This window comes from Mustelus asterias, unplaced genomic scaffold (assembly GCF_964213995.1).
Source record: "Mustelus asterias unplaced genomic scaffold, sMusAst1.hap1.1 HAP1_SCAFFOLD_1491, whole genome shotgun sequence".
Lineage (NCBI taxonomy): Eukaryota > Metazoa > Chordata > Chondrichthyes > Carcharhiniformes > Triakidae > Mustelus > Mustelus asterias.
In genome coordinates this window covers 65,989-89,654 of record NW_027591436.1, presented here as the reverse complement: position 1 = coordinate 89,654, position 23,666 = coordinate 65,989, and the positions used below count along the sequence as shown (strand labels likewise).

The 23,666-nt window shown below is 52.4% G+C and overlaps 2 protein-coding genes across 2 annotated transcripts; both read left to right on the top strand.

Moving 5' to 3' along the window:
* The first annotated feature begins 828 nt into the window (after window positions 1-828).
* LOC144488357 (zona pellucida sperm-binding protein 3-like) lies at window positions 829-8,794 on the top strand. The gene is made up of 8 exons (XM_078206408.1): window positions 829-941; window positions 1,024-1,127; window positions 1,223-1,400; window positions 5,180-5,297; window positions 7,682-7,773; window positions 7,875-7,963; window positions 8,209-8,358; window positions 8,442-8,794. Exons 1-8 carry the CDS (start codon window positions 868-870, stop codon window positions 8,591-8,593), a joined length of 957 nt encoding a protein of 318 aa, XP_078062534.1. The 5' UTR covers window positions 829-867; the 3' UTR covers window positions 8,594-8,794.
* A 4,330-nt stretch (window positions 8,795-13,124) lies between these two features.
* Window positions 13,125-22,745, top strand: znhit1 (zinc finger, HIT-type containing 1). Its single transcript, XM_078206407.1, has 5 exons — window positions 13,125-13,241; window positions 15,732-15,899; window positions 17,791-17,870; window positions 20,317-20,486; window positions 21,982-22,745. The coding sequence occupies exons 1-5, from the start codon at window positions 13,214-13,216 to the stop codon at window positions 22,001-22,003; spliced, it is 468 nt and encodes a 155-aa protein (XP_078062533.1). The 5' UTR covers window positions 13,125-13,213; the 3' UTR covers window positions 22,004-22,745.
* Window positions 22,746-23,666: the final 921 nt, after the last annotated feature.

The window sequence follows — 23,666 nt, the reverse complement described above, 5'->3', positions numbered from 1 at the left end:
TCCAATCAGTTGGAGCATTGGAAGGGCAGATCCAGGCCTGCGCCTGCCCCTGGTGGGGGTGGCTGGTGACTGGGTCCCTGCCTCTATCATTGGGCCTTCCCCCTCCCTACAAGCCGTCACTGCGCTGTGTGGGGAGCAGACCCTCCTGGTATTGGTCAGGTGGGACCTGTTTGGGACTGGTGACCTGATTCAAGCTGGAGAACTGACTCTTGGGCCTTTGGGATGTCCCTTCACTCAACTCAACACTCGGGCAAACACTCTGCTGTTTCACTGGGGCCTCTCGGAGTGTGGCTCTGCTCTGATGGTAAAAAATACATTGAGTGGGACTGGTGGAATTGGGAAATCTTTCTCTTTTTGGTCCTCCATTTCCTCCTCCTCTGGAAAAGACAAAGAATAGTACAGACTTGATGGGCTGAGTGGCCTAATTCTGCTCCTATATCTTATGGTCTTGCAGCACAAGAATAGGCCCTTTGGCCCTCCAAGCCTGTGCTGATCATAATGCCTGCCTAAACTAAAACTGTGCTTATGGAGTCTATCCTTCCATTCCTATCCTATTTGTCTAGTTTGCCCCTTAAATGGTGTTCCCACCACCTCCCTGGACAATGTGTTCCAGACACTGTCCAGCCTCTATGTAAAGAAAAAATCAACTTGCCTTGTACATCTTGTCTAAACTCTTTCCCCATGCACCTTAAACCTAACACTTGATTTTTCTACCCTTGCAAACAGCACCTGACTGTTTGTGGGTGGATATCTTTGCCACTTTCTTTTAGAATTTGTATTTAGATATTTTTTTTTGATTGGTGTTGCTAATGATTTGTGTTCCAGGTAACTGAATGCCATCTCCTCTTCTCTACCCACTTGTACTACATGCCAAGGTTGACTGGGTCAGCCATTTTGAGAAGTAGCAAGGCCATTGTCCGCATTGAGTGCTCCTATCCCAGGTAACCTTGCTGCCCTTCCTGAATCCTGGTGTCCAGTATGACTTGTGGAAGTTTGATAGTCTTTTCCAACTCTTCCTGCCAGGAAGGATAATGGCGTCTGTCAGGTGGACTGGCCTACTCTGGCCCCCTACAGCTCTTTATTGACAGGAGAGAGGTTTCTGTTGTACTCCTTGCGTCAGATGAACGGTAAGGGCTAAGTTGGGATGTTAAGGGTGGCTGGAATTTGCTGGTTAAGGAGTTTACGATGGGAATATTGTGTCTTTTCTGTTGTATCCCTCCAGATAACTGGGATACAGAGCGAGCCTCCAGCCTCTATTATTTGGGTGAATTCATGCACATTGAGGCAGCTGTTGTGAGCCTGGGCCCTGCACCATTGAGGCTTTATGTTGACAGCTGCATTGCAACACTGACCCCAGATAAGGGCTCCACTCCCAGATACCCCCTCATCGACTACAATGGGTGAGTGCTACCTAGTTGCGTAGGAATTGGGAGCAGGAGTAAGGCCCCTTGAGCCTGCTCCACCATTCAAGATCCTGGCTGACATGGAGTATGATCTATATGCATTTGGAACTGAATGGTCTTATTAGTGATAGTTTTGTACGAGGGAGGTCATGTCTCTCTAATTCAATTGAGTTTTTTGAGGTGACAAAAATGACGAGGGAAGGGCTGTGGATGTTGTCTACATGAACTTCAGTAAAGCATTTGACAAGGTCATGGCAGACTGGTGCAAAAGATTAGATCACATGGGATTAGGGGTGAACTAGCTAGATGGAGTCAGAACTGGCTTGGCTATAGAGGACAGAGGGGAGTGATGGAAGGGTGTTTTTCTGAATGGAGGTCTGTAACTAGTGGTGTTCCGCAGGGATCATTGCTGGGACCTCTGCTGTTTGTAAAATATATAAATGACTTGGAAGTAAATGTAGCTGGTCTGATTAGAAGGTTTGTGGATGATACTAAGATTGCAGGAGTTGTGGATAGTGATGAAGATTGTCCGAGAATACAGCAGGATATAGATAGGCTGGAGGAATGGCAGATGGAATTTAATCCGGACAAATGAGAGGTGATGCATTTTGGTAAATCCAATTCAGGTGGGAGCTATAAAATAAATGGTGGAACCATCAGGTGTGTAGACACAGATCTGGGAGCACAGGTCCACAGATCCTTAAGTGGCAGCACAGTGGAAAAGGTGGTGAAGAAAGCATGTGGCATGTTTGCCTTCATCAGACCGGGGTATCTAGTATAAAAGTTGGCAAATTATATTATATAAAATGTTGGTTAGGCCACATTTGGAATACTGTGTCCAATTCTGGTCACCACACTACCAGAAGGATGTGGCGGCTTTGGAGAGAGTACAGAAAAGGCTTACCAGGAATTTGCCCGGTATGGAGGGTGATGCACCATCAATCGAGCAAAGACTAGTTTGTATGCAAGAACAAATAGGCTTTTATTAGCAAAAGACTTGGAGCACACCCATGCCGACGAACTGGTCCAGACTGAGGCAGGGGGGTGGGGAGCAGTCGCCTTTATACTTGGACTGGGGGGGGGGGAGTCTCTGGTAGGGCTGGTAGAGATGTGTCCAGGCATGTCACATATCCAGGTAATAAGCTAACAGTGGTTTACCACAGAGGGTATTATCTATGAGGAGAGATTGAATAAACTGGGATTGTTCTCCCTGGAAAGATGGAGGCTGAGGGGCGACCTGATCAAAGTTTATAAAATTGAGTGTGGATCGGGTAAACAGTTGGAAGCTTTTTCCCCTGGGCAGAAATGACAATTACAAGGGGGGCACAAGTTCAAGATAAGGGGGGAAAGTTCAGTGGAGATGTGCGGGGGAAGTTTTGAGGGTGGTGGGGGCCTGGAATGCACTGCCAGGTGATGTGGTTGAGGCAGATATGTTGGCGACATTTAAGACTTATCTGGATAGACACATGAACAGATGGGGAATAGAGGGATAGAGGCAATTGGTCTAGATGGGACAACATGATTGGTGCAGGCTTGAGCTGAAAGGCCTGTTCCTGTGCTGTACGGTTCTGTCTTTTGATCTGACTGTAATGTTCACCCCCTTGTTAACCAAGAATCTATCTTGCTCTGTCTTAAAAATAGTCCCATATTCTGCTTCCACTGCCTTTTTGAGGAGGAGACTTCCAGAGACTCTGCACCCTCAGAAAACATTCTCCTGAGTCTAGTAAACCCCCTCAACTGCTAACGCATTTGAATAAGGAGCCCAATACCGTACACAATGCTCTGTAAAACTGAAGCATAACCTAGATTCCCAGTGCAGAAGAGGCTCTTCAGCCCATCGAATCTGTACCAACATGTGAGAAACACCTGACCTCCCACCTAATCCCATTTACTAGGATGCTACTGGGACTTGGTGGTTTGAGTTATAACGAGAGGCTGGATAGACTGGGACTTTTTTCCCTGGAGCGTAGGAGGCTGAGGGGTGACCTTCTAGAGGTCTATAAAATAATGAGGGGCAAAGATCAGCTAGATAGTCAATATCTTTTCCCCAAAGATAGGGGAGTCTAAAACTAGAGGGCGTAGGTTTAAGGGGAGAGATACAAGTGTGTCCAGAGGGGCATTTTTTTCACTCAGTGGGTGGTGAGTGTCTGGAACAAGCTGCCAGAGGTGGTGGTAAAGTCGGGTACGATTTTCTTAAAAAGCATTTAGACAGTTGCATGGGTACGATGGGTAGAGAGGGATATGGGCCAAATGTAGGCAATTGGATTAGATTAGTGGTTAAAGGATGGCATGGACAAGTTGGGCTGAAGGGCCTGTTTCCATGCTGTAAATCTGAATATACCAGCACTTGGCCCATAGCCCTGAATGTTATGTGCCAAGTACTTATCCAGGTACTTTTTAAAGGATGTGAGGCATCCCGCCTCCACCACCCTCCCAGGCAGCGCATTCTGGACCCTCACCACCCTGAGTAAAAACATTTTTCCTTAAATCTCCCTAACCTCCTGCCCCTCACCTTGAACCTATGTCCCCTCATGACTGACCCTTCAACTAAGGGGAACAGCTGTTCCCTATCCACCCTGTCCATGTCCCTCATAATCTTGAACACCTCTATCAAGTCACCCCTCAGTCTTCCCTACTCCAACGAAAACAACCCAAGCCTATCCAACCTCTCTTCATAACTTGGATGTTCCATCCCAGGCAGCATCCTGGTGAATCTCCTCTGCACCTCCTCCAGTGCAATCATATCCGTCCAATAATGTGGTGACCAGAACTGCACAGTGCTCCAGCTGTGGCCTCCACCTGGAGTGGAGAGGGGCGGGTTGGGATGGCGACCTCCTCGTGAACCTGGGCCTGGTGAAACGCGCCATTTACAGGTCCAGGCAGAGGGCAATCGAGGGGGCCGTCCATCCTGACTGTCTGCCACTCTACCGCGGCTACGTTCGCGGCCAGGTGTCCCTGGAGAGGGAGCATGTGGTGTCCATGGGCGCTGTTGATGCCTTCTGTGCCCGTTGGGCACCACTGGGGTTGGGGTGTGTTATCGACCCTATAATCACATCATGATTTGATGTTTTTAAGTTTCCTTTGTGCTTTGATTTTTGTTCGGGCTGTTCCCCCTCCTTTTGGGGAGCTGCCCCTTTTACTTTGTCCTGATTTAGTTTGAGTTGTTTATTTGGTTTGACCTTAAAAGGCCAAAATTCTAGACAACTCCAACATGACCTTGCTGCTCTTGTAATTTATGCCTTGGCATGGTGGCACAGTGGTTCGCACTGCTGCCTCACAGCGCTGGAGACCCAAGTTCAATTCCCAGCCTTGGGTCACTGTCTGTGTGGAGTTTGCACATTCTCCCCGTGTCTGTGTGGGTTTCCTCCAGGTGCTCTGGTTTCCTCCCACAGTCCAAAAGACGTACTGGTTAGGTGGATTGGCCGTGCTAAGTTGCCCCTTAGTGTCAGGGGGATTAGCAGGGTAAATACATAGGGTTACGGGGATAGGGCCTGGGTGGGATTGTTGAGGGTGCAGACTCGATGGGCCATATGGCCTCCTTCTGCACTGTAGGGATTCTGTGATAAAGGCATGTGTCCCATATGCCTTTTTAACCACCCTGCTAACATGTCCTTCTGTCTTCCCAGAACTGTGGATAAGCTCAGCAAAACCTCCCTCCTTCCTGTCCTCAAATGAATTCTATCAGCTTTCCTGATTTCTGTACCTACGTACTAGCCTTGCGGGAACTGGTTAGTTGGTCTTGCTCACACAGATACATTCTGTCCCCTCTCTCCCAGTTGCCTGGTTGACAGCAAGGCTGGCAACTCCCGCTCTTCTCTCGTGTTTCCGAGAATTCATCCGGACAAACTCCAGATCAAGCTGGATGCATTCAGATTCCCAGTTGGCAGCATCTCGGTAAGAGTTTCCTTGTTTTATTACTGTTACAAGTCGGCTTACATTAACACTGCAATGAAATTACTGAAAATCCCCAAGCCGTCACACTCCGGCGCCTGTTCGGGTAACACTGAGGGAGAATTTAGCACGGCCAATGCACCCTAACCAGCACGTCTTTCGGACTGTGGGAGGAAACCAGAGCACCCGGAGGAAACCCACACAGACACGGGGAGAACATGCAGACTCGGCACAGACAGTAACCCAAGCCAGGAATCGAACCCAGGTCCCAGGTGCCGTGAGGCAGCAGTGCTAACCACTGTGACCTCCGCATTGCCGGCTTCCAGATCACCGGCCTCCCGGATCAGTCCCGATCACTCTCATTCCCTCCCTCCCCCACGAATGCTGATTGCAGAGTGGCAGCAGGCTCCCACCACCCCCAATAGGCCCTGCCTCAACAGGCACTGGGCAGTGCCAAGGTGCCCATTGGTAGTGCCAGGCTGGTACTGCCCAAAGGGCACCCCTTAACCCCCTGATCTCCTGGAGGGGGGAGGTCTCAATTGCCCCCTTGCCTCCAGCAGGCTACCTGTTCTCCATTAGTGGGGAGCAGTCATGAACCCTGCTGGAAGGAACCACTCCTGGTGTTGGAGGGGGCCCCTTTTTCTGGGAGCCAGTAAGCTGAGGAAACTAAGCTTGACCAAATTTTCATTGGGGCACAGTTAAGTTGGAGACAGATATTTTGATGGTAACTGAAGGGAATAAACTTGCTGGCTTACAGGGATGGTATAGAAATGGGACTGACTGGATTATACCATCGGCCCAAATAGCTGCTAATTGTTTGTACTAACTCTATCGCTCAAGTCAGGAAACATTTGTGGCCCTCTAGCCTACACCCACTCCCCATTGCTACCTCAGCTCAGTATCTGCTGTGGGCAGATCTCAGGATCCATCTGGAGATGAAGAAAGATGGATCTCTTTATCATAGTAAGAAGTTTAACAACACCAGGTTAGAGTCCAACAGGTTTATTTGGTAGCAAAAGCCACACAAGCTTTCGAAGCTCTAAGCCCCTTCAGGTGAGTGGGAATTCTGTTCACAAACAGAACTTATAAAGACACACTCAATTTACATGAATAATGGTTGGAATGCGAATACTTACAACTAATCCAGTCTTTAAGAAACAAAACAATGGGAGTGGAGAGCATCAAGACAGGCTAAAAAGATGTGTATTGTCTCCAGACAAGACAGCCAGTGAAACTCTGCAGGTCCACGCAACTGTGGGAGTTACAAATAGTGTGACATGAACCCAATATCCCGGTTGAGGCCGTCCTTGTGTGTGCGGAACTTGGCTATCAGTTTCTGCTCAGCGACTCTGCGCTGTCGTGTGTCGCGAAGGCCGCCTTGGAGAATGCTTACCCGAATATCAGAGGCCGAATGCCCGTGACCGCTGAAGTGCTCCCCAACAGGAAGAGAACAGTCTTGCCTGGTGATTGTCGAGCGGTGTTCATTCATCCGTTGTCGCAGCGTCTGCATAGTTTCCCCAATGTACCATGCCTCGGGACATCCTTTCTTGCAGCGTATCAGGTAGACAACGTTGGCCGAGTTGCAAGAGTATGTACCGTGTACCTGGTGGATGGTGTTCTCACGTGAGATGATGGCATCTGTGTCGATGATCCAGCATGTCTTGCAGAGGTTGCTGTGGCAGGGTTGTGTGGTGTCTTGGTCACTGTTCTCCTGAAGGCTGGGTAGTTTGCTGTGGACAATGGTCTGTTTGAGGTTGTCCGGTTGTTTGAAGGCAAGAAGTGGGGGTGTGGGGATGGCCTTGGCGAGATGTTCGTCTTCATCAATGACATGTTGAAGGCTCCGGAGGAGATGCCGTAGCTTCTCCGCTCCGCTCTTTATCATAACACACGATACAGGATTCAAGAAACCCTTTTGAATGTTTTAAGCCCCCCTTTGCCCCCCCAAAGTGTTCAATCTGTTGTTTAAAAGCAAACTTATTTTCTTTAACTACATGCAAGGAAAAACATGAAAGCTGTCCCCCCCCCCCCTCCCATGCTGAGAATGAGAAATGCTTTTGAAACACTGCCAAGCATTCCTAATGACATTGGCTGTAATAGCAGCCTTTGGGAAATGATACCAAAGAACTCTATTGAAACTGCAGGGCCAGGTTTTTTCTAATCTAACAGATGGCTTGTCAACCAAAGCAGTCCAGCAGAGGGTTTTTATCTCTACTGGTAACTTCAGCCTATTTAAAGGGCTGAGGATTTTAAAGTAATTTCAGATCATGTCATTTGGACCTTATCTGTCCTTTCAGGGGTTTCTGAGCAGGGATGTGGGAGTGGGAAGGGTCAGGACAAGTGTGATGGGTTGAATGACCTTTTTCTGATCTGCGAATTGTCTCTTGCAGATTTTTATCACCTGTCGGTTAAAGGTGGCTGAGACAGGAGGATTACCAAATCCAGCCAACAAAGCGTGTTTTTTCCAGAAACCAGCCAACGTGTGAGTTCACTTCCCCCTCCCGCCCCACCCCACAACTCCTCTCTCTATCTCGCATCCTGACAGGTGGCCAATGACAAGTGAGAAATGTCTCCATTTTGCAGGTGGACTTCAGTTGAGGGATCCAATGGAATTTGTTCCTGCTGTAACCATGGAAACTGTAGAGGGGGGAGAAGATGGCGGAGAGCGGCCGGTGGGTATTTCTGGAGGGAGGGGCTGTTTCTTTGCCTCAATGTAGAATATCAGGGGGCCAGTGCTGTGGTGGGCACATTGAGGGGAATCTCTCCCTCTGCCTCCACCTCACCTCTCTGTTGACGAAGATCTCTGTGGCCTGTTCAGTATCCCTCTCTGGTTTCTGTGTTTGACTATACACCTTCCACATTTTATTTACATGGTTAATGGTCCCATATCAATGCAACTTCTTGCTGCTGTTGTTAGTGTCTCAATCTCCAGGTGACCACGCGAGGGCAGGAGGAGAGATTCAGATGGGACCCTTGGAAATCCTGGCAGCTGATGCTGGAAGGCTAACTCCCAGTGCACGAACCCAGGGCTGGAATCCATCGAATGGACAGGGTCGTCCTGAGCAGGGTGAGGATGCTGCCTCTCCTCGGTAACTTTAATCTTCCTGCCTCAGGAGGACTAACTGTATCTCTCTCTGTTTCCTTTCTCAGATGGTGTGGATCTGAGGACCATGCTGATCCTGATGGGGGTGGTGGGGGCTGTGGCACTGCTGTTGTCTGGGTTGTTGGTGGGAGGGGCTGTAATCTGTGGGGCATTGACCATTTTCAATCTGTACAACAGACTGGCCAGACCCTCCATTTAGCCCCCAGATTGGAACTCCAACTTTGCCCGGGGAGCAGGGGGGGTTGATTGTTTAATGAGGAAATTTGCTGCCAGATCCACTGAATAGAATGAAGCCGGTTGTCTTCAAGTCATCACCGCTTTCTCCATGGTCTGATCTGGTTAGCGGTGGGTTTTATTGGTCAGTGTCAATGTTGTCTTAACATTAAACGGAATATTAACCAAAAAACTGATCTTTCTCTCTTGGGGGAACCAAGAAACTGATTGAGACTAAATCAAATCTGACTGTGGTCTGCAACTCTGTCTTTAAGTTTGTGACAATCTGCCCCTGCACACTGATTCCTAACTCATACAGGGGTGGCCAGGACGTGTGTGTACTGAGAGCCTTCATTGTGTGCTCCACTGCCAATCTCACAACCAGTCAGTCCACTGGCCTTTATAATGTCCAGACACTGCACTGAGTATCAATGATGTGAACCAAACTATAATTTGCATTTCATGTGGGGAAAACTTTATTAACGCACGAAGCAATGGGAACCGGAGTCAGTGCAAATTCGCTGCCATGTTTCCAAGGTTTCAATGATTTCAGATGTTCTTTGTTGACTGAGACATTCTGCCGTGTGCTGAGGATGCAAAAGACAAAATAAATGCAGGTTGTTTCTTCCAAGATAATGGAGACACAGATCAGCAATAAAGGGTGGCAGTGGTTAGCACTGCTGCCTCACAGTGCCAGAGGCTTGGGTCACTGTCTGTGTGGAGTCTGCACGTTCTCCTGGTGTCTGCGTGGGTTTCTTCGGAGTGCTCCAATTTCCTCCCACAGTCCAAAGATGTGCTGGTTTGGTGCCATGCTAAATTCTCCCTTAGTGTATCCAAACAGGTGCTGAAGTGTGGCAACTAGGGGATTTTTTACTAACTTCATTGCAGTGTTAATGTGAGCCTACTTGTGACACTAATAAAGAAACTTAAAATATCCACTGTCAGCCTGTCAGGTTTCATGGTGTCCCACTTCAATCTATCTGGCTCCAGTAAAACTTGCAGAAAGCAGCAACTGATGTGGAGTAATGGCATTTTGAAAGGAGCACATCTCCTCCTGCCCTTGCTAACCAGGCCTGTCCTCACAGGAAGAGCTGGGAATTTACAGGCAGCACCCAGCCAGTACAGACACTTCCTTCAGATAATCGCCTGCAAGCTGTGTAATCCACAACACCAACCAACAGGAATCCCCTGCTCGCCACCCACTGCTTGGTGAGATCTGGTGTTCAGGGGGCCTGTTCCGAGGTGGTCTGTCCATTGAAAGAATTGTTTTTGAGTGACTGAGTCAGGAATTCCTGTCTGCACCAACTCTGGCCTTGTATCCCTTTCTGCTGTTGGGTGTGTGAGGCCCATTGTGAAGACTACCTACGTTTGGTTATTTTCCTTCTTTTCCCACCCTCATGACATACCCTGACATGTGTGTTCAGTGAGTTTTACACAAGTGTCTGCCTAAACTGCTGTGTTCCTGGTTTTTGAGTTCTGTGCACTGGTCCACGTACAACTGGTTACTTTTTACTTTCGGAACAGAAATCTAAGACATTAAAAATGTTTTGCAGCCTAACCGGACTATACAAAATACCCAAGGGTTTTGCACCATCCAGTGTACATACACACCGGGCAGAGACCAAATCACCTATTTTGAATCCAATTCTTATGGAGCAGTGATGATCATCAGGTAAATTTCCTCAGAAGACGAAGGAAATTTGGCATATCCGCTACAACTCTCATCAACTTTTACAGATGCACCATAGAAATCATTCTTTCTGGGTGTATCACAGCTTGGTATGGGGCTCCTGCTCTGCCCAAGGCCACAAGGAACTACAAAAGGTCGTGAATGTAGCCCAATCCATCACGCAAACCAGCCTCCCATCCATTGACTCTGTCTACACTTCCCGCTGCCTCAGAAAAGCAGCCGGCTTAATTAAGGATCCCACGCACCCCCGAACATTCTCTCTTCCACCTTCTTCCGTCCGGGGAAAAGATACAAAAGTCTGAGGTCACGTACCAACCGACTCAAGAACAGCTTCTTCCCTGCTGCCGTCAGACTTTTGAATGGACCTGCCTCGCACTAAGTTGATCTATCTCTACACCCTTGCTATGACTGTAACACTACATTCTGCACCCTCTCCTTTCCTTCTCTATGAACGGTATGCTTTGTCTGCATAACGATACTTTTCACTGTTTACTAACACGTGACAAATCAAAATATCAATGGTAATCTCCCCTGATGTTGTTAGTCGGGGTTTCAGCAATGCTATTGAATGTCAAGAGGGGATGGTTAGAGGCCCTTGTGGTCATTAACCAGTGCTTGTGTGGCGTAAATATTACTTGCTCAACAGTTGAATGCTGTCCAGATTGTAGGCACAAACTGCTCAGTGTCTGAGGAATTGTGAATGACACTGAGCACTCTGCAATCAGCTCACATCCTCACCTTTGCCACATGAAGGGTTAGTGTACTAAATAAGAGTTGATGGCTTTGGAGGTAAGATTAGGGAAGGCGAGAGGATTAGGGAAGGCTAGAGGATTAGCTAACAGCAACATACGAACGAGGAGTAGAAAACTCAGCCCCTCAAACCTGATCCGCCATTCAACAAGATCATGGCTAAACTGATTGCAACCTCAACCCATAAGATATAGGACAGAATTAGGCCATTTGGCCCATCGAGTCTGCTCTGCCATTCAATCATGGCTGATACGATTCTCATCCCCATTCTCCTGCCTTTTCCCCGTAACCCTTGATTCCCTTGTTAATCAAGAACCTATCCATCTCTGTCTTAAAGACACTCAATGACCCGGCCTCCACAGCCTTCTGCGGCAAAGAGTTCCAGATTCAACACCCTCTGGCTAAAGAAATTCCTCCTCATCTCTGTTTTAAAGGATCGTCCCTTTAGCCTGGGATTGTGCCCTCGGGTTCTAGTCTCTCCTACTAGTGGAAGCATCCACGCCCACTCTATCTAGGCCTCTCAGTATTATGTAAGTTTCAATTAGATCCTCCCCTCATCCTTGTAAACTCCATCGAGTTTAGACACAGACTCCTCAACCACTCCCCACTTGACAAACCTTTCATTCCCGGGATCATTTTTGTGAACCTCCTCTGGACCCTCTCCAAGGCCAGCACATCCTTCCTTAGATACAGGGCCCAAAACTGCTGACAATATTCCAAATGGATGATAACCTTTCATCTCCTTGTTAATCAGGAATCTATCTTGCTCTGCGTCAAAGTCTCTGCTCCCACCGCCTTTTGAGGAGGAGAGTTTCAGAGACTCAGCACCCTCTGAGGGAAAAACATTCTCCTCATCTCCGTCTTAAATGGGTGACAGCCATGAAAGTGCCTGAATGAAGCTGACCGGCATTTCTCAGGAGGTGAATCTCCCAGGCACCAGATTAACTTAGAAAGATAGAAAATAGGAGCTGGAGGAGGCCATTCAGCCCTTCAACCCTGCCCCATCTCTGAGTGGGGGATTTCTATTGGCTGGTGAGTGGGGGATTCCCATTGGCTGGTGAGTGGGGATTCCTATTGGCTGGTGAGTGCGAGATTCCAATTGGCTGGTGAGTGGGGGATTCCCATTGGCTGGTGAGTGGGGATTCCCATTGGCTGGTGAGTGGGGATTCCCATTGGCTGGTGAGTGGGGATTCTTATTGGCTGGTGAGTGGGGGATTCCTATTGGCTGGTGAGTGGGGGATTCCTATTGGCTGGTGAGTGGGGGATTCCTATTGGCTGGTGAGTGGGGGATTCCTATTGGCTGGTGAGTGGGGGATTCCTATTGGCTGGTGAGTGGGGGATTCCCATTGGCTGGTGAGTGGGGATTCCTATTGGCTGGTGAGTGGGGATTCCTATTGACTGGTGGGTGGGGGAAATCCTATTGGTTGGTGAGTGGGGGAATCCTATTGGTTGGTGAGTGGAGGATTCCTATTGGCTGGTGAGTGGAGGATTCCTATTGGCTGGTGAGTGGGGGATTCCTATTGGCTGGTGAGTGGAGGATTCCTATTGGCTGGTGAGTGGAGGATTCCTATTGGTTGGTGAGTGGAGGATTCCTATTGGCTGGTGAGTGGAGGATTCCTATTGGCTGGTGAGTGGGGGATTCCTATTGGCTGGTGAGTGGAGGATTCCTATTGACTGGTGGGTGGGGGAAATCCTATTGGTTGGTGAGTGGGGGAATCCTATTGGTTGGTGAGTGGAGGATTCCTATTGGCTGGTGAGTGGAGGATTCCTATTGGCTGGTGAGTGGGGGATTCCTATTGGCTGGTGAGTGGAGGATTCCTATTGGCTGGTGAGTGGAGGATTCCTATTGGTTGGTGAGTGGAGGATTCCTATTGGCTGGTGAGTGGAGGATTCCTATTGGCTGGTGAGTGGGGGATTCCTATTGGCTGGTGAGTGGAGGATTCCTATTGGCTGGTGAGTGGAGGATTCCTATTGGTTGGTGAGTGGAGGATTCCTATTGGCTGGTGAGTGGAGGATTCCTATTGGCTGGTGAGTTGGGGGATTCCTATTGGCTGCAGTTCACCCTCCTGCCGCGGGAGCCGCTGTCGGGGGAGGGCGGACACCGGACGTGCAGTCGGGAAATGGGTCCCCGGCACTTCCGGTCGGCGGAGAAAATAACCCCGGGGAATGGTGGAGAAAAAACGGGAAAGTCTCGGTGAGAAAACCCGGGGGAGACCCAGCCCCGGCCCTGTGCCCCGATACCCACCCCCCCCCGACCCGGCACCCCGATACCCACCCCCCCCCGACCCGGCACCCCGATACCCACCACCCCCCCCCGACCCGGCACCGCCCCCAATACCCACCCCCCCCCCCGACCCGGCACCCCGATACCCACCCCCCCCCCCCGACCCGGCACCCCGATACCCACCCCCCCCCCCGACCCGGCACCCCGATACCCACCCCCCCCCCCCGACCCGGCACCCCGATACCCACCCCCCCCCCCCCGACCCGGCACCCCGATACCCACCCCCCCCCCCCGACCCGGCACCGCCCCCAATACCCACACCCCCCGATACCCACCCCCCCCCCCCCGACCCGGCACCCCGATACCCACCCCCCCCCCCCCGACCCGGCACCCCGATACCCACCCCCCCCCTGACCCGGCACCCCGATACCCACCCCCCCCCCCCCCGACCCGGCACCGCCCCCAATACCCACACCCCCCGATACCCACCCCCCCCCCCGACCCGGCACCCCGATACCCACCCCCCCCCCCCGACCCGGCACCCCGATACCCACCCCCCCCCCCCCCGACCCGGCACCCCGATACCCACCCCCCCCCCCGACCCGGCACCCCGATACCCACCCCCCCCCCCGACCCGGCACCCCGATACCCACCACCCCCCCCGACCCGGCACCGCCCCCAATACCCACACCCCCCGATACCCACCCCCCCCCGACCCGGCACCCCGATACCCACCCACCCCCCGACCCGGCACCGCCCCCAATACCCACCCCCCGACCCGACACCGCCCCCAATACCCACCCCCCCCCCGACCCGGCACCGCCCCCAATACCCACACCCCCCCGACCCGGCACCGCCCCCAATACCCACACCCCCCCGACCCGGCACCGCCCCCAATACCCACACCCCCCGATACCCACCCCCCCCGACCCGGCACCCCGATACCCACCCCCCCCTGACCCGGCACAGCCCCCAATACCCACCCCCCCCCCCGACCCGACACCGCCCCCAATACCCACCCCCCCCCCGACCCGGCACCGCCCCCAATACCCACACCCCCCCGACCCGGCACCGCCCCCAATACCCACACCCCCCAATACCCACCCCCCCCGACCCGGCACCCCGATACCCACCCCCCCCCCCGACCCGGCACCCCGATACCCACCCCCCCCGACCCGGCACCGCCCCCAATACTCACCCCCCCCCGACCCGGCACCGCCCCCAATACTCACCCCCCCCCCGACCCGGCACCGCCCCCAATACCCACACCCCCAATACCCACCCCCCCCCCGACCCGGCACCCCGATACCCACCCCCCCCCCCCCCGACCCGGCACCCCGATACCCACCCCCCTCGACCCGGCACCGCCCCCAATACCCACACCCCCCCCCCAATACCCACACCCCCCCCCAATACCCACACCCCCCCCCCAATACCCACACCCCCCCCCCCAATACCCACACCCCCCCCCAATACCCACACCCCCCCCCCCCCAATACCCACACCCCCCCCCCCAATACCCACACCCCCCCCCCCAATACCCACACCCCCCCCCCCCCAATACCCACACCCCCCCCCCCAATACCCACACCCCCCCCAATACCCACACCCCCCCCCCAATACCCACCCGACCCGGCACCCCCCCCCCCCCCAGCCCCGACCCCACACGCCCGACCCCACACCCCCCCAATACCCACCCCCCCCCCCACCCGATAAACCCCCCCCCCGACCCGGCACCCCCCCCCCCCCCCAATACCCAACCTCACCCGATACTCCCCCACCCCACCCCCTGACCCCGACAACCACCCACACACAACCCCAACCCCACCCGCTTACTGACTCTGTGTCTCCCCCCCCAGTTGTGTGTGTGTGTCTCGCTCCCCCTGGTGTGAGTGTGTGTGGCTCCCCCTGGTGTGAGTGTGTGGGGCTCCCCCTGGTGTGAGTGTGAGTGTGTGTGTGTGTGTGTGTCTCCCCCTGGTGTGAGTGTGTGTGTGTGTCTCCCCCTGGTGTGAGTGTGTGTGTGTGTCTCCCCCTGGTGTGAGTGTGTGTGTGTGTGTGTCTCCCCCTGGTGTGAGTGTGTGTGTGTCTCCCCCTGGTGTGTGTGTGTGAGTGTGTCTCGCTCCCCCTGATGTGAGTGTGTGTGGCTCCCCCTGGTGTGAGTGTGTCTCCCCCTGGTGTGAGTGTGTGTGTGGCTCCCCCTGGTGTGAGTGTGTGTGTGTCTCCCCCTGGTGTGTGTGTGTGTCTCGCTCCCCCTGGTGTGAGTGTGTGTGTCTCCCCCTGGTGTGAGTGTGTGTGTGTCTCCCCCTGGTGTGTGTGTGAGAGTGTGTGTGTGTCTCCCCCTGGTGTGTGTGTGTGTGTGTCTCGCTCCCCCTGGTGTGAGTGTGAGTGTGTCTCGCTCCCCCTGGTGTGTGAGTGTGTGTGTCTCACTGACGTCTCTCTCTCTCTCTGCTTCTCTGTCAGGCCGGTTCCAGGATGGGGCGCAGCGCCGGGTTCTCGATCCGGCCACTCGGCAGCGGCGGCTCAACCGGCAGCTGGATGCCCTGGAGAAAGACAACTTCCAGGACGACCCTCACGCCAACTTACCCCAACTGAAGAGGTTGCCGCAGTTTGATGACCACACGGAGTCCGGTACGGGGAGGGATTTATCATTGTCACGTATGGGATACAGTGAAAAGTATTGTTTCTTGCGCGCTGTACAGACAAAGCATACCGTTCATAGAGAAGGAAAGGAGAGGGTGCAGAATGTAGTGTTACAGTCACAGCTAGGGTGTAGAGAAAGATCAACTTAATGCGAGGTAGGTCCATTCAAAAGTCTGACAGCAGCAGGGAAGAAGCTGTTCTTGAGTCGGTTGGTACGTGACCTCAGACTTTTGTATCTTTTTCCCGACGGAAGAAGGCGGAAGAGAGAATGTCCGGGGTGCGTTGGGTCCCTGATTATGCTGGCTGCTTTTCCCGACACAGCAGGATGGGAGGCTGGTTTGTGTGGGGAGGAAGGGGTGGAGGTGGGGGGGGCTAGGGGGTGGAGGTGGGGGGGGCTAGGAGGCGGAGGGGGGGGCGGGGGGGAGGTATGTGAGGGGAGTGGTAAGTGAGGTGAGGAGGAGGATCAGGATCTGCTGAGGTTTTTTGGGGGAGGGGAGGGGGTAACTTTGGTTGTGCAGAGGTGTGTTTTAAAGTTTATTTATTAGTGTGACAAGTAGGCTGACATTAACACTGCAATGAAGTTACTGTGAAAATCCCCTAGCCGTCACACTCCAGTGCTTGTTGGGGTAACACTGAGGGAGAATTTAGCACGGCCAATGCACCCTAACCAGCGCGTCTGGTTAGGATGAAGGGTTTGTTATATGAGGAGCGGTTGCGAACTCTGTGTCTGTGTTCGATGGAGTTTAGAAGGATGAGGGGGGATCTTATTGAAACTTACAGGATACTGCGAGGCCTGGATAGAGTTATCGTGGAGAAGATGTTTCCACTAGTGGGAGAGACTGGAACTTGCGGGCACAACCTCAGAGTGAAGGGACGCTCCTTTAAAACAGAGATGAGGAGGAATTTCTTTAACCAGAGGGTGGTGAATCTGTGGAACTCTTTGCCGCAGAAGGCTGTGGAGGCCGGGTCATTGAGTGTCTTTAAGACAGAGATAGATAGGTTCTTGATCAATAAGGGGGTCAGGGGTTATGGGGAAAAGGCAGGAGAATGGGGATGAGAAAATTATCAGCCATGATTGAATGGCGGAGCAGACTCGATGGGCCGAGTGGCCTGATTCCGCTCCTATATTTTATGGTGTTTTGGACTGTTGGAGGAAACCGGAGCCCCCGGAGGAAACCCACACAGACACGGGGAGAACCTGCAAACTCCACACAGACAGTGACCCGAACCGGGAATCAAACCATGGTTCTGTGAGGCAGCAGTGCTAACCGGTGTGCCACCGTGCCACCCATTGAAGTGTTGAGGGGAGAAGGACTTTGTGGGTGGGATGAAGGACAGTGTTGGGGGGGGCGGGGGTGGAGAAGCAAGAGGTTGATGAGGTTGTTGGGAGCAGTGATGAGGTGGGGCGAAAGTGAGAGGGGTGGGAGGGGGAAGGGAGGGAGGGGGCGTTGCCTCTCTCCCGGGGGGGAAGGGAGGGGGCGTCGCCTCTCTCCTGGGGGGAGGGAGAGAGGGGGGGTGTTGCCTCTCTCCCAGGGGAAGAGGGGGGGGAGGGAGGGGATGTTGCCTCTCTCCCGGGGGGAGGAAGGGGGGTGTTGCCCCCCCTCCCGGGGTGGAGGGACGGGGGCGTTGCCCCCCCTCCCGGGGGGGAGGGACGGGGGTGTTGCCTCTCTCCCGGGGGGGGAGGGGGGGAGGGGGTGTTGCCTCTCTCCCGGGGGGGAGGGACGGGGGCGTTGCCTCTCTCCCGGGGGGGAGGGACGGGGGCGTTGCCTCTCTCCCGGGGGGAAGGGAGGGAGGGGGCGTTGCCCCCCCTCCCGGGGGGGAGGGAGGGAGGGGGGTGTTGCCCCGCTCCTGGTTACTCTTGACGATGTCTGTGCTGCAGCCAAGAAGAAGAAAAAGACTCGGGGCGACCACTTCAAGCAGAGATTTCGGAAGAATTTCCAGTCCCTCCTCGAGGAGCAGGTAGGGGATTATTGCCGGCTTTGGGTGAGTGGGAACTGTGTGGGGAGCACTGACCAAAGAACCGAGAACAGTACAGCACAGGAACAGGCCCTTCGGCCCTCCAAGCCTGCGCTGATCACATTATCCTATCCAGACCAACTGTCTGTATCCCTCTATTCCCCATCTGTTCATGTGTCTATCCAGATAAGTCTTAAATGTCGCTAACGTATCTGCCTCAACCCCCTCACTTGGCAGCGCATTCCAGGCCCCCACCACCCTCTGTGTAAAAAAACTCCCCCCTGCACATCTCCACGAAACCTTTCCCCCCCTTATCCTGAACTTGTGCCCCCTGTAATTGTCATTTCTGCCCCTGGGAAAAAGCTTCCAACTGTTCACCCTATCCATACCCCTCATAATTTTACCAACTTCTATCGGGTCACCCCCCCAGCCTCCGTCTTTCCAGGGAGAACAATCCCAGTTTATTCAATCTCTCCTCATAGCTAAAACCTTCCATACCAGGCAACATCCTGGTAAACCTTTTCTGCACTCTCTCCAAAGCCTCCATGTCCTTCTGGTAGTGCGGCGACCAGAATTGGACACAGAATTCCAAATGTGGCCTAAACAACATTTTATACAACTGTGACATAATTTGTCAACTTTTATACTCTATGTCCAGGCTGATGAAGGCAAGCATGTCATTCGTGCTTCCGTGGGCGGCACAGTGGTTAGCACTGCTGTTTCACAGCTCCAGGGACCTGGGTTCGATTCCCGGCTTGGGTCACTGTCTGTGTGGAGTTTGCACATTCTCCCCGTGTCTGCGTGGGTTTCCTCCGGGTGCTCCGGTTTCCTCCCACACTCCAAAGATGTGCGGGTTAGGTTGATTGGCCATGCTAAATTGCCCCATAGTATCCCAAGGTGTGTAGGCTAGAGGGATTAGTGGGTAAATATATAGGGGTACGGGGATAGGGCCTGGGTGGGATTGTGGTCGGTGCAGACTTGATGGGCCGAATGGCCTCTTTCTGCAATGTAGGATTCTATGAACACATGGCATGGGAGGGGCAGAGGGGGTTAGATTCAGGCAATAGTTATTTAATCACAATTCGAGTACAATAAGGAAACAGATTTTAAGAGATTTAATTCTCACTGTGATACCGGTACTAAAAAGGATTCCCACACTGTAGAATTCCTGAACACATCATCCTGTTTGCAAACACTAGCTGACTCACAGCTAAACAAAGATAATAAATACAGTTTACCAAAGCCTCTTTATTTTATGGTTGGCCGCTCCCTAATGTGAGGTGACTGTATCTCTTTTGGACGCCCAATGTCTTGTGAGTATGCCTCTGAAACGTGTCCAGTGACATTTAGACAAGATCGGACGATGCCCTGAATCTGGGTTCAGCAGGAGGAGATTATTGGCTCTCGCAACCCCGTTCTCCCCTTTAATTCGATTATAGAATCGCTGCAAAGCAGACTGAGGCCATTTGGCCCATCCAGTCTGTACCGACCACAATCCCACCCAGGCCCTACCCCTGTAGCCCCACATATTTACCCTGCTAATCCCCTTGATACTAGGGTCAATTTAGCACGGCCAATCCCCCGAATCTACACATCTTTGTAGTGTGGGAGGAAACAGGAGCACCTGGAGGAAACCCACGCAGACACGGGGAGAATGTGCAGACTCCACACAGACAGTGACCCAAGGCTGGAATTGAACCCGGGTCCCTGGCGCTGTGAGGCCAGTAAGAGTTTTAACAACACCAGGTTAAAGTCCAACAGGTTTATTTGGTAGCAAATACCATTAGCTTTCGGAGCGCTGCTCCTTCGTCAGATGGAGTGGAAATGTGCTCTCAAACAGGGCACAGAGACACAAAATCAAGTTACAGAATACTGATTAGAATGCGAATCTCTACAACCAGCCAGATCTTAAAGATACAGACAATGTGAGTGGAGGGAGGATTAAGCACAGGTTAAAGAGATGTGTATTGTCTCCAGAGAGTGAGATTCTGCAAGTCCAGGAGGCAAGCTGTGGGGGTTACTGATAATGTGACATAAATCCAACACCCCGGTTGAGGCCGTCCCCATGTGTGTGGAACTTGGCTATCAGTTTCTGCTCAGCGACTCTGCGCTGTCGTGTGTCGTGAAGGCCGCCTTGGAGAACGCTTACCCGAAGATCAGAGGCTGAATGCCCGTGACTGCTGAAGTGTTCCCCCATGTGAGGCAGCAGTGCTAACCACTGTGCCACCCTTCCTTCTGCCATTCTGAACATAACTTGGATAATAATCCTGAGATTGCTATCCTTCAGATCCTGCTTTTTATTTTTGCTCCCATTTCCTGTTACGTCTTTAGCAAGATCATCTCTGTGTCTCTGTTTATTCTCATTGTTTGTACTGAGCAGAGTTTCAGAATAATTGTAATGCGGGGCTCTGGGAAGATATTGACCTGTGTTTAATTTCTGACCGAACAGAATCTGAGTGCCACTGAGGGGACAAACTACCTGACAACCTGCGCCGCTCCTTCCAAACTGCCCCAGCGCCATTTCTGTGCAGTCTGTGGTTTCCCTTCCAACTACACCTGTGTGTCCTGTGGAGCCCGATACTGCTGCGTCAAATGTCTGGGGACGCATCAGGAGACCAGGTATGTTTATATCCGAGACAGGGTAAAGCTCCCTCTACACTGTCCCCCATCAAACACTCCCAGGACAGGTACAGCACGGGGTTAGATACAGAGTAAAGCTCCCTCTACACTGTCCCCATCAAACACTCCCAGGACAGGTACAGCACGGGGTTAGATACAGAGTAAAGCTCCCTCTACACTGTCCCCATCAAACACTCCCAGGACAGGTACAGCACGGGGTTAGATACAGAGTAAAGCTCCCTCTACACTGCCCCCATCAAACACTCCCAGGACAGGTACAGCACGGGGTTAGATACAGAGTAAAGCTCCCTCTACACTGTCCCCCATCAAACACTCCCAGGACAGGTACAGCACGGGGTTAGATACAGAGTAAAGCTCCCTCTACACTGTCCCCCATCAAACACTCCCAGGACAGGTACAGCACGGGGTTAGATACAGAGTAAAGCTCCCTCTACACTGTCCCCCATCAAACACTCCCAGGACAGGTACAGTACGGGGTTAGATACAGAGTAAAGCTCCCTCTACACTGTCCCCATCAAACACTCCCAGGACAGGTACAGCACGGGGTTAGATACAGAGTAAAGCTCCCTCTACACTGTCCCCATCAAACACTCCCAGGACAGGTACAGCACGGGGTTAGATACAGAGTAAAGCTCCCTCTACACTGCCCCCATCAAACACTCCCAGGACAGGTACAGCACGGGGTTAGATACAGAGTAAAGCTCCCTCTACACTGTCCCCCATCAAACACTCCCAGGACAGGTACAGCACGGGGTTAGATACAGAGTGAATGGTTTTCCTCACTGACTATCCTTTGTCTCTGTGAGATGGGTGAATTTCTGCCTGTACTCCCACTCCCTCTGGTGGTCAGGGCTGAGCTTGACAGCCCTGAGCCAATGCAGAATCCTGTGAACATTACAGTCGGGATTGAGCCTGGTCCTCAGGTTGTCCGGCTAATCCTTGCAGTTTGGATTGATGGATGTATCAGAATTCCCAGGAGAACCTTCAGCTGTCCGATGGGAATGTGGGCCCATTGAATCTTGGCAAAGACGGGCTCTCGGGTTAGGAGGGTGGATAACGGAACCCTATCACTCAAATAGGCACCACTAAACCCCAAGGTCTGAGCTGGAGAGACCTCCCTGGTTCGCCTCCGCGACACGGTGGCGCAGTGGTCAGCGCTGCTGTCTCACAGCGCCAGGGACCCGGGTTTGATTCCAGCCTCAGGTCACTGTCTGTGCAGAGTCTGCACGTTCTCCCCGTGTCTGCATGGGTTTCCTCCGGGTGCTCCGGTTTCCTCCCACAGTCTGAAAGACGTGCTGGTTAGGGTGCATTGGCCCGAACAGGCAGTGGAGTGTGGCCCCTAAGGGAATTTCACAGTAACTTCATTGCAATGTTAATGTCCGCCTACTCGTGACTCTCAAATAAACTTTTTTAAAATCCAATTGTCACTACCGACTTTAGCACCTTATCTGACACTGTTGTTGTCTTTACGCAGATGCCTGAAGTGGACGGTGTGAATTCGGGGGTCTACCAGTCAGCAGCGATCCTGCCTGAATTCCTGTAACTGATTGTACTCTGAATCTCCCCCCCTCCTTTCGGCAGTGCCAACCTACAGCCTCAGAAAACTCCCCATGCTGATGCTTTTTGTATCTGTACAGAGGCCTGTGGACTATCAGCTGGCAATTGTTTTTGTTTTAAAGAAAGAGGATTGGATTGGATGGAGAAACTGTGGGTGTAATGTAACTCTGCTGGCTTCACAGCTCCAGCCCCGACCTGTGGAGGCTGACTGGGCATTACCTTCACTGGACTATCTCCTACGGTCCTGAGCTCAAATCCTGGACATTGTGACCTCTGCAGCCCTGAGACCTTCTAGACCAGACCCAGTCACGTTGGTGCTTCCTTTTGAGTGAGTGAGCACGCGATGGCTTCCCCAGACGCACACGCAGACACTTCCAGTGACGAGCAGTGGTACAGACTCCACACTTTACCACCAGCTGGGATGATGCTTTGTCGAGGCTGTTTCCAGCCGTTAACGAGTTGTGTAGTTGTGTTTTTATGATGAATTATTGCAGACAGCTCCGACATCGTCATCCTCCAGCCTGACTCCGATTTTTGAAGAAGGAAGATTTTTTTTTTCACCTCTTCGTCTCTGAATCTGGATCCTTCCAACATTGTACCTTTCCATGTTTTATCCTCTAGGATACCAGAGGGAAGCTTAAACAGCTGGGTCACCGGGAATAAAGTTTATTGGAATAAACGAGTGATGTGTGGTTGTGTGATTTAAAAAAATATATTATTCATCTGGGCAGCAGTTATTTCCCATCCCTAGTTGCCCGAGGGCAGTTCAGAGTAAACCACATTGGACTATTTCCTATGGTCACGAGCTCAAGTGCTGGTGACACAGTGGTTCGCACGGCTGCCTCACAGCACCAGGGGCACGGGTTCAATTCTGGCCTTGGGTCACTGTGTGTGTGGAGTGTGTACATTCTCCCCGTGTCTGCATGGGTTTGCTCCCACAGTCCAAAGATGTGTAGATTAGGGGGATTGGCCAAGCTAAATTGCCCTTTAGTGTCAGGGGGGCTAGCAGGGTAAATACATGGGGTAAAGCGGGTAGGGCCTGGGTGGGATTGTGGGTCGGTGCAGACTCGATGGGCCAAATGGCCTTCTGCACTGTAGGGATTCTATGATTGCTGTGGTTCTGGAGTTAAATGCAGGCCAAACCAGGTAAGGTTGGCAGATTTCTTTCCCTGAAGGACATTAGTGAACCAGATGGGTTTTTCCGACAATGGGTCATCAGTAGATTCTTAATTCCAGATATTTTTTTATTGAATTCAAATTCCACCATCTGCCGTGGCGGGATTCGAACCCGGGTCCCCAGAACATTAGCCAAGTTTCTGGGTTAATAGTCTGGCGATAATACCACGAGGCCATCGCCTTCCCTGATTGGTTGTTTTCAGGTGTGAACACACATTTGGTTTGTTGTTGCTGGGGGTGGAGTTGGGGGAGGGAGAGATGGAGAATGGGGTTGTGTTGCGTTTGTGTCCCAAAGCAATTCGCAGGTAGCTTTAGATCTGGACGGCTGTCACTGGGAGTCACTGAAGGTGAAACTGACGGCCACAGAAACAGCAAAGAGACGGCGATGTCCCATTATAATCAACGTAACTGATGGACCAATTGTAT

Coding starts and splice junctions, on each gene's coding strand:
- LOC144488357 (XM_078206408.1), top strand. CDS start 868: ATGCCAAGGTTGACTGGGTCAGCCATTTTGAGAAGTAGCAAGGCCATT. Junction 1,401..5,179: donor CCCCTCATCGACTACAATGG/GTGAGTGCTACC, acceptor CCTCTCTCCCAG/TTGCCTGGTTGACAGCAAGG. Junction 8,359..8,441: donor ACAGGGTCGTCCTGAGCAGG/GTGAGGATGCTG, acceptor TTCCTTTCTCAG/ATGGTGTGGATCTGAGGACC.
- znhit1 (XM_078206407.1), top strand. CDS start 13,214: ATGGTGGAGAAAAAACGGGAAAGTCTCG. Junction 13,242..15,731: donor GAAAAAACGGGAAAGTCTCG/GTGAGAAAACCC, acceptor CTTCTCTGTCAG/GCCGGTTCCAGGATGGGGCG. Junction 15,900..17,790: donor TGATGACCACACGGAGTCCG/GTACGGGGAGGG, acceptor TCTGTGCTGCAG/CCAAGAAGAAGAAAAAGACT.